General features: G+C 40.8%; 1 protein-coding gene across 1 annotated transcript in view; it reads left to right on the top strand.

Moving 5' to 3' along the window:
• The first annotated feature begins 6 nt into the window (after positions 1–6).
• Positions 7–10,882, top strand: part of LOC120415554 (RING finger and SPRY domain-containing protein 1-like) — a 29,961-nt gene continuing 19,085 nt past the window's right edge. The window contains exon 1 of the mRNA XM_039577127.2: positions 7–601. Coding sequence (XP_039433061.1) covers positions 330–601 — 272 coding nt within the window. The 5' untranslated portion in view covers positions 7–329. The remainder of the gene's footprint in view (positions 602–10,882) is intronic.

The following is a 10,882-nucleotide window of genomic DNA, read 5'->3' as shown; positions in this document are numbered from 1 at the left end:
AACCTGCTCTTATCGCTCCTCGCAGCGGGAACGAGCACTTGACTGATAAGGCGGGGAGTTGTGTGTTTGTGCGTGTCCCCGCGGGACCACAATCTGGGAAGAGTTCCAACAGTGTCACGCAACGCCGAACCTCGCGAAAGTGCGAAGAAAGTGGCACACAGCGAAGTTGTCAAAAAAGCCAGCAACGAAGACCACGGAGAGTGCAGTGAAATCGTGATGATTGGTCTGGAAGTGGCGGCGGCGAATTTCTCGTAAAGTCCAACACCACCAACAAGTGGGGGGCGAACCATACGCGCCACTGGAGCAGCAGGAAACGAGGAGGAAGAGTGATGGGGGTCTGTTTGTGCAAGGATAAGGTGGAGGAGGGCTATCTCAATGAAAACAGCCGCGATTCGTACACGGCCAGTACGGCGGGGAATGGCGGCGACGGCGGTGACGCAACGCACCTTGGTGGGGGAGGAGGACGGGGTGGTGGCGGCGGCGGGGCAAGATCATGTGGCCGGGGAGGGGCGGCGCTGACGGATCGGAAGATTTCCCTCTCGGACACGGTCGACGAGCTGGTGAAGGAGACGCTCGAGATAATCGGATCGATCGTGGACAAGTGAGTAAAGAATTGAGTTTACGGAGGGGGTATCAAACAGGTGGTCAGTTCTTGTCGTATTCTAGGGTGACTTAATTAACACTCATTGTTTAGACAAGAACGACCGGCTGTCATAATTAATTTATCTCGATTTAGGCCAATACAAACCTTCTCCAAAATTATCTGTAAAAGCATGTTCACACATTTATCTTTTTTATTCATTCTTGTACTGTGGTTCTCAAATTTCCAAACTTTTGTTTACCTTATTTATTAGTATGTGAGCAATTCTCTTCAAACTCCGGAAATATTTTTTTGCCTTTCCTATGGCAAAAAAAAACATTTTTTTGACACTACCGGTTCGCACATACAAGACTCCATAAAATGTTGGCCACTGCCCATTAAAAAATACTGAAATATTGGAAAATCTATATCATTTAAAATAATTTTCTGTTCGATTTGGCATTTTTTTCACAATATTCAAACAATGCGATGCGGGAAATATACCCTTTCTAATCAAACACCTAACTTCGTCATATGAAGTGTTTGATGCTCGATTGAAGTTCCAAAAATACTATTTAGGATATAAACTTACCAACAACGGCAACGCCTCGAGAAAGCTCGAAAATTTATGCCATTTACTGGCCAAAAAGAACAAATTTAATGCACTTTTGATCATAATTTCTATTTTGCGAGACCATTTCTCATCATTTTGGTGGCACACACATCCACACGCAAGATGAGAGGTTAACTGCTTAACGAAAGTCGCCATCAATATCTTTTCACTTGCGCTAAAGATTTCAAATCGCTTAAGATATGAAATTGTTTCCAACTACCGGCAACATGTTCTTTTGAACATTAGTTAGTCACTCACTTGAAAAATAATCCCGAAACATGTAAATAATTAGCAAGCGCCATCAAAAAAACAAACGCGCCAAGTCTTTTGACGTTTGACTTTTGACGACCCATTCCAATCGAAGGCTGAAGAAAACCGAGCGAGAAGCGAAGGCAAATAAAGAACAAAGGGTGGCCACCAACACCACCAGCAGCGCCTGTTGGAGTGAGCCAGTGATGCCAGGAAACTTTCTGTATACATACTACTTTTCGTGTGAGTGTTCGCTTAAAATTTCATCAATTTTGGCAGCACGAAGCAGACCCAAAAGAGCGCTAGAAGAACAAAAGAACTAAGCTGAAAATCGGAAAATGGCCGTGGCCCAATGCACTCGACTGATTAGCATGCATTTGGGAATATATTTTTTTTTAAATGCTTGTAAAAGGAATAGCATAACTTTAAAAAAAAGTGAAAATAAACAGAAATGTTCACAAAAAGTTGGTGTACTTGGTTTTAGAAAATTTCAAGGAACAATCCAGATTATCCAGCATCATTCAAACACGACCGCTTATTAGGCTTAAAATGGGTATATTTCCCCTACTTTTTGAATGCTTTGCCTTGAAAAAAAAAGTATTTTCAACCAAATGAGTTAAAAAATCATCAAATCAAACAAGTTGAAGAAATTGCCACCTCCGTGTAATACTATCGAGTCGAGGATGAAAAGTACTAACACTAAACGAAGGGTACAAAAGCGTTTTCTGCTAGCAGGCACATACAAATCGTGTAGAGAGGGGAACAGCAGCGTGTTGAGTGTAATGGAGCATATTTACATAGAAATGGTGTGTGCTACTGCCCTTAGGGAGAGAGGCTCAACTTTCAAGGGGAAGGTCGGACCCCGGTTTGTGCTTTTGCTGTGTTGTGTTGTGTGCTTTAATGCGTTCTTGGTAGTTATTAACCTTTCCGAACGGGGACTAAATTAAGTCGTGTTCGGTGGGACGGATTATAATTATATTCATATCACACGATGAATCGACAGATTTGTTTTTAGCCTGGGAGGGAATTGATTTTTCCGCAATATAGCAAGTCTTTAGCAAACATTTCCAAAGTTTTTTTTTGCCACAACTATAATTGACTCTTCCCTTATCACCACCAACCAGAAACTGCAGCACTCGCGCAAAAAGCATTACTCTGTTTGTTGTGTGTACACTTTGCGCTGGCAGTCGGTATATAAACAAAAAAAAAAAAAATAAAAAATACACCCCAGTCAGCGTAATGTGATTCCAACGGCGCGGTTTTGTGGAAGACTCCACACGAAGGGCTCGTTGCGTGCAGCCAGCAACCAGCAGAAATCGACCTCCTGCTCCCGGTCTGCTTTGGATGTGAAAAATGAAACGGAAGGAATGCAGCTCTGGTGCAATGATAATGGTAGAACCATCATCGCTATAGAGCATCAGCATGGTGTCGATTTCTGGAAAAGTCAGGGAAAACCTGGAATTGTCAGGGAATTTTATTTTGACCTGGAAAAGTCAGGGAAAGTCAGGGAATTTTAAGCTAGGTCAGGGAATTTTGATGATCTTAATAATTTTAATTTCTTTTTGAAAATTTACTCTGTGAGGTATTTAAATATCTTCCAGGCCAAACTTTTCAACAATTGGGTCCTAAAATGAAGCTTAGATTGCTGATATTATTGTTTACAGCGATAAAGCTTATTTTTCTGAGTACAATGACCCTTTGTACGAGCACAAAGAGTTTAAAATGGATTTTTAAATCAATTTTGAAAAATAAACCTCGCGGTCCTTCTTGACAGAAAAGCTCCTACTTGACAGATCGTTCCAAGGGGACCATAGTTGATCCATCGAAAAAATGTTGTCTTGTCAAAAAAAAATTTTGCATTCAAATGAAAAAAAGTGATCAGAAATGGTTTTTAATCGTGTTTTTTACCGTTGTACATAAAAATTGACATAGGACTTTAGTACCCAATTTGATAATTTTTATTTGTTTAAGTAATAGATATAATATAGGGGAGCGTTCTTATATTACGTAACGCAGTAGGGGGGGGGAGGGGGGGGTCGGAGGCCGTGTTACGCTCCATACAAAATTTTTAAAATTTGTATGGAAATTTTGTTACGAGGGGGGGGAGGGGGTCTAAAAGTCCGATTTTTCGCGTTACGTAATAAAAGAATGCTCCCTAGGTTTTTTTTCGCAAAGGATGGGTAGAGCTAGTGCTTTCTTCGGACGGCGGGGAACGCGCGTGTTGAGGGATCTGGCGTGAATTTACTAGAAAATTTCGTTCAGGTGCGAATTTCGATTGAATGTCAATTTTGATCATCTCTTATTATTATTTGTTTGGAGATCACAGAATTACTATTATGTTACAAGGAAAACTATCGTTTTAGTCATTTCGGGAAAATTTGTTTTAGATTGTTTAAAGACATTGATTTTTTCACCAGTTCTGCTCAGGGTGCAATAAGAAATTATAAGACAAAAGATTCCAACTATAAAAAATGGTTCAGCCTATTTTTTCATGTATAATATGTTGTGTGGTTTCAAAACAAACAAATTACCCCGTCACAGTTGTCCCGAAAACTCAGGGGGCAAAATATTTTTTTTTCTTCAAAATTTCAATGGAAATTTAAGTTTGAATTTTAAAAAAATTAAATGTTGTTTTTCGTCAAACGTTGTTTGTTTCCGTCAAATCTTACTTTTTTTATACTAATCATTGCAAAACAACTGAACTAGTGTAAAATGAATTTTAAAACACTTTTTGCATTCAGGACGAAAATTAAATAGCCGGTTTGTGTTTTTTGTTCAAAATAATGTAAATAAACCAGAGAAAAAAACATCCTCTTTTTAAATCTAAAATTCACCTGTTTTTCAGCATTGTCAGATTTTTTAAAGTCTGAGCTACTGTCATTCAACCGCTACATAGGTCATCCTTGTGACCTTGTTGGTTATCTAATCAAATCAAATAAACAAATGTTCAAAAATTGTAGCATAGCAAACATTTGAATTTGGAAAATTCAAGTGTCAAAAATTTAATCAGATTATATTTTTTTAATTTCCAGGATCCTCAAATTTTGAAATACTTAAAGACTTATAATCTAATATTATAAAATTCTCAAATTTTTATTCTGAAATTTATAATTTCTGATTTTTTTAATTCTTAAATTAAACCGTCGATGAAGGAATTTTATTTTGATTCGATGAGCTCAAAAATTAAAACACCTGAAAATTTCAAAATTCAAAGGCAAAAATTCTCAAATTTTAAAAGTCTAATATTATAAAAATTTGATATTCTAAAATTCATAAATTATTAAGTTCTGAGATTCTACAGTTGTCAATTATTTTTAATTTTAATTCTTAAATATTTTTTTGTTTTATTATCCTACTTTCAAAATTCCTTAAATTCAAAATATCTGAGGATTAGAAAATTGGAACGCTGGCCAAAGTTTCACTTAAGATAATCGAAACACGAAATTTTAATTTTTCTTAAAAATAAACTAAACTATCACTCGAAATGATCCAAAGCTCGATCCAAAGTGAACTGATCTGTGTAATCTAAAAAAGTGGCAAAAAAAGTTATTTTTTTAAAAGAATTTACGAAAATTAAGAATTGAAAAATTTAATAATTTAAGAAAATAAGGAATTGAAAAACTTAAGAATTAAAGAGTTCAAGAATTTAAGAGTTTAAGAATTCAAGAATTTAAGAATTTAAGAATTTAAGAATTTAAGAATTTAAGAATTTAAGAATTTAAGAATTTAAGAATTTAAGAATTTAAGAATTTAAGAATTTAAGAATTTAAGAATTTAAGAATTTAAGAATTTAAGAATTACAGATTTACAGAATTACAGAATTACAGAATTTAAGAATTTAAGAATTTAAGAATTTAAGAATTTAAGAATTTAAGAATTTAAGAATTTAAGAATTTAAGAATTTAAGAATTTAAGAATTTAAGAATTTAAGAATTTAAGAATTTAAGAATTTAAGAATTTAAGAATTTAAGAATTTAAGAATTTAAGAATTTAAGAATTTAAGAATTTAAGAATTTAAGAATTTAAGAATTTAAGAATTTTAGAATTTTAGAATTTTAGAATTTTAGAATTTTAGAATTTTAGAATTTTAGAATTTTAGAATTTTAGAATTTTAGAATTTTAGAATTTTAGAATTTTAGAATTTTAGAATTTTAGAATTTTAGAATTTTAGAATTTTAGAATTTTAGAATTTTAGAATTTTAGAATTTTAGAATTTTAGAATTTTAGGATTTTAGAATTAAAGAATTAAAGAATTTAAGAATTTAACGTTCAGTTATGTAGCTAAAGCTATATTACATATTCTTTCAAGTTTTTGTTTCCAGCACCTTTATATTTTTTATAAAACTTTGAAAAATTTCAACGGCCTGATTCGTTTGAAAATTCGGCAAAAGCAAACAATTTTATAATGAAATATGAGCCCTTATTTTAATTCAAGGTTTCAATTGAAAGCTTTAAACTTAAAATTTTCTTTGAAAACTTCAACTTTATTTTTTAATGGAAAATATTGTGAAATTAACTAAATTTTATTGGTTACAATTTTGACTATTTTGTTTCTGATTAAAAAATACGGATGGATAACACCACAGGAAAATTCTTATGGTTGCTCATTTTGGATACTCGATAGGAAAAATTCATTGACAGAATAAAAAAAGTTTGAAAGTTTTTGCTGAATCCATCGTTTGTTTCCATTTTTTTTCAAACAAATGTATTAAAAAATATTTTTTTTCTATTTTTTTTAATATCTTAAATTTCAAATATTCAAAAAGGGAAATTGCATGAAACCATAATAAAATCTGCAAACAATATGTTAGAAAAAAATAATAAAAAAATAAAAAAATTTGGTCGCCTGGAGAGGTCAGGGAAAAGTCAGGGAATTTTATTTTGGGATTTGGATCGACACCATGATCAGACAGCTGGCGGATGGAACTTGGAAGGTCGCGACTGTTGATAGGATTCTGGAATGTGGAAACTGGCGAGATTTGAAAAAGTCTTCTTGGACATTGCTTTTTTTTATTGATCCACTGAAAAAATACATGGAATGATTTTGTTAAGGTTATTTTTTTAGAAATTCCAGAAAAAGAAACTCAAATCAATTCAACTTTTTAAAGGAACAAAAAAAAAGGGTGACCTTCCTCCAATTAACCGCGACGTGCGCCCTGGATGTGGCATGTAAACATGCTCGTCGTCGCCCAGGTCACCGCGGAAATCGGTCAAGTATTGTTCTAACGCTTCCAAGTGCACATATTCATTACGACCTAGACCTAAATTGGGTAAAGTTGCATCGTGGGTGGGGAAAAGCATCAGGGCTAGATTGAAATTGGAACGCGCAATGCACACCGGGGGTGGAATTTGGATCAGGTTGAACGGCGGCGCGATGGGTAAACAGGTAGCACACAAACTTGAAAGAATGAGGCCGACGTAAAATCGAATCGAAGCGGTTGTTTAAAGTTGCATGACGTCCAAACAAAACATTGCAGACAGTCGGGGGTGGTTTGCTGCATCATTGATTTAAAGTACAAGTTGAAATTTGCTGGAAGAAAATCGTTCGTTGACGCACCCAAATCGCATCTTATCGCATAAACTCCCTGCGACTGCGAATCATTGCTGCTGATTACAACGATGTCGTCACTTCATTCTTTGTCACCAGCGCCACACCGTATCAGCTCGTCTAGCATCAATCACGACGAGGAATTACCAGCTGAAAGTTGTACGTCGTCGACGTCGTCCGCTTGCAATACGTAATGAAGTGACTTTGTTCCATGATGGAATCTGTCGTCTTGAACTCAGACTAGAGGCGTGCGATAACATCGGGTTCTTTTCTGCTTGTAGAAGCAAAACGAAAAAGAAAAGAGTAACAGTCTCAGCGAACTGGTTCTTCATCGACAGTTTGTCACACAAGCAGAAAAGCAGAACGAACGAAGCGGAAGCAGGAGGAGGTTTGAAGGGATAATTTGGGAAAGTCAAAGAGACGACGTGAGTGATAAAACGAATTCTCGATTGATCATCACCACCAACAGCGATTGCGATAAGGATAAGGATTCTAATGAGTAGTTGCGAAGTTATTTCATTCGGAGAAAGTAGTACACGACACTAAATTAAATATGATAATAAATGAAATAAATCTTGACATGATAGCCAAACGAATTATACTTTAATACAATCAAAATTAAAATAAAACCATATACAGTATCACAGCAAAAATTCCGATTGTAAAATCGCATGCGAAAGCATGCACATCACCTTCGTCAAAATAAACACTCAATATTACACACTGCCTGTACAATTTTCGCAAACACAAAAAAAAAGTTGCAACCGACGGGATTCAAACCCAGCACCAACAGGACTGGCGCCTTGGCCCACTCGGCCATCAGACAGATGAAGAATTTTCAATTTCAATAGTGTTTTTATTAGAATTTAACTGTTCTGCTCCAGGATGTTACATTTGCAATTCAGAGATTTGGAGAACCTTTCAACTGAGATCAATTCATAAGCCTTTGCAGGGAGGATACATATTTCTACGTTTAGATTTTGCTAACTGGGTGTTCTTTTAGGGAAAATGTTTTTTGAGAAAAAACCCTAGATCTATGTTTGGCTTAAAAACTAATATCACAGTTGTTGGCGGAGGAGTGCTTCGATGAGCGGATTCGTTGACATTCCACACGAAGTCCTGAAGGTTCTCGTTGCCCTTTCAATGCTTGCGTCGACGGTGTCGACGCCGGCCAGCTTGTGTAGGTCGTCGGTCGGGTACCACGGGTCCAGGTTGTGCACCATCTTGAGCAGCTTATTCTGCTTCACCTGGAGTCGCTTACGGTGCGATTTGGCGCAGTTGCCCCAGACCGCAGCAGCGTAGGTCAGCATTGGACGGATGATGCACTTGACCACTAGCGACTTGTTCTTGATGCTCAGCTTCGACCGCCGATTCAGCAGGGAGTAGAGCGCTTTGGTGGACCGATCCACCTTCCCGATGATGTAGTTCACGTGCTTGTCGTACTTTAGCTTCTTGTCATGCACCACTCCCAGGTACGTGACTTCGTCGTCCCACGTTGCAGGCTGGCCGTTGACGCTGATCGATCTGCGGGGAAGGTGCCGAGCAGCACGCCTCCTGGTGAAGAAGATGGACTGGGTTTTCCCAGCGTTCAGCTTGATGCGCCACTTCCGCTGAAACTCCTCGAGGTTGTTCTGTGCCGCTTGTAGGTGGGTGACGACGATCTTCGGGTCCTTGTCCGATGCCAAGTATGCAGTGTCATCCGCAAAGAATGCGTACGACACTCCATCGATCATCGGCACGTCGGAGGTGAGGATGTTGTAGAGAGTCGGGCTCAGCACTGATCCTTGGGGCACGCCGAAGGGGATGTTGTGGACGGAAGAACGCTCGCCATTCACCGTCACCGTAAACGACCGATTTGTCAGGAACGACTCGACGATCTTGACCAGGAACGGCTGGAGGTTCGAGCGGAAGAGCTTGTAGACCACGGCGTCCTGCCACACGGAGTCGTAGGCCTTTTCGACGTCGAGAAGGATCATGCCGGTCGACTTCCCCGCCAGGAAACTGCGCTTCACCATCTCCGAGATACGGGCGAGTTGGTGCACCGTTGAGTGCCCCGGCTTGAAGCCGAACTGCTCGTGTGGAATGAGTTGCTCCGTCTCCAGGTGACGGTTTATCCGGACGAGGATCACCCGTTCCAGGAGTTTGCTCAGGCTGCTCAAAAGGCTGATCGGGCGGTAGTTACCTGGATTGGTTATATCCTTGTTCGCCTTTGGGATGGCGATCACGTTCGCGTGTTTCCAGCCGGCCGGAAAGTAGCCCAAGGCCAGGCAAGCGTTGAAGATTTTGGTCAGGACGACCAACCCTTTTCTTGGCAGCTGCTTGAGGCACGTATTCCGGATTCCGTCTTGCCCAGGAGACTTCCGGTTTTTGAGCGTGCGGATGATCGCCTTGACCTCTTTCGGCTTGACAAGGGCGGCCGGAGGCACGGGAGGAGTTGTCGCTCGGATGTGGCCAAGCGCGTTCTCCACAGCAGCCGATGTTTCGGGATCACCTGGTTGCTCGTTGTTGTGGGCAGCGGCGAATGCACTAGCGAGCGCTTCGGCTTTCGCTGAAGGGCTCGCTACGAGGTCTCCGTTGACGTTCAGCGGAGGACTGTACTTGACCGTGTTCCGGAGGTTGCGGGTGAGCTTCCAGAACTTGTTGCTGCCGTTGTCCAGCGTCCTTAGTAAGGAGCCAAAGTTTTTGTAGCGGTGTTCGGCGCTTTTGGTGCTGATGACGTTGTTCAGGTGGGTCACCACCGCTCCGATGAGCGGGTCACGTCTTCGGATGAACTGCCTACGCCGTACGTTCCTCAGCCGGATTAGCAGCTTCAGCTCGTCGGGAATGTCTTTCTTCTGAGGTAGGATCCTACGTGAAGGGACAGCGGATTCCTCAGCTGCTTTGAGGATGGCGGTGAACTTGTCGATGGCGTCGTCGATTTTCTCCGAGCGATCCAAATCGTTGATCCAGCTTGCGTTAAGGTCGACCTCCCGCTCGATCGAGCGAGCAAACGTACTCCAGTTCGCTCTGTCGAAGCATCGGACGAGTCTTCCAGCCGGGGCGACTGGAACGTCAGCGTCGATCGTAAAAGTGACCGGCAGATGGTCCGACGACAGTTCGACGTGCGTTATCGGCTTCGACATCTGCACCAGGTTGTTTGAGATGACCAGGTCCAACGTGGAAGGCCTCCCTCGTCCAGCGGGGCAGCGGGTGGGAGTATCCGGAGCGTGTATGTAGATGTCCTTGGACTCGTACTCTTGGTGCAAGATTTGTCCTGCTTTGTTGGCCCTGGCACAGTTCCACATCCTATGTCGCGCGTTCAGGTCACCCACCAGGAAGACTGACCCATCGATGCTGCTGAGCTGCCGTATTTCGCGTCGGAACTGACAAAGCGTTGCCCTGCGGGTCGAGCCAGGGTAGTAAACAGCAACGATGTTCACTGGTGCGGGATCCACATTGATCGTGACCCCAACGGACTCGATTGCCCGGGTCGAAGTTTCGAGCTTGGAGTACTTTATCCCGTTACGCACCAGAAGTGCAACTCCTCCCCCTCGAGCAGCATCCGGTGAGTTACGGTCCGCGCGAACAATGGTGTAGTTTTCGTGGTACACCGAGTTGTTGAGCTGCAGCCAGGTCTCCGTGATTGCAGCGATGTCGATTTCGTGAGCTTCGAGGAAGTGGAAAAATTCCACAACCTTGTTGCGGATGGAACGGCAGTTCCAATTCATCACCTTCAGCGAGCTAAGGTTGGCCATTATAAACAAACTTGATAATGAGCTCGCTGAGGGCGAGGAATTGCATGGCCTTCGACTGGCAATTCGAAAGCCTAGTGAAGAGTTCACTGGCTAGGCACATAAACTCCTCGACGGTGAACAAGGTTGACGACTCGGGCTGGCCCTGCACTGCTTGCGAG

Source organism: Culex pipiens, chromosome 2, assembly GCF_016801865.2.
Source record: "Culex pipiens pallens isolate TS chromosome 2, TS_CPP_V2, whole genome shotgun sequence".
NCBI classification, from domain to species: Eukaryota; Metazoa; Arthropoda; class Insecta; order Diptera; family Culicidae; genus Culex; species Culex pipiens.
This window is presented reverse-complemented; position numbering and strand designations above follow the sequence as displayed.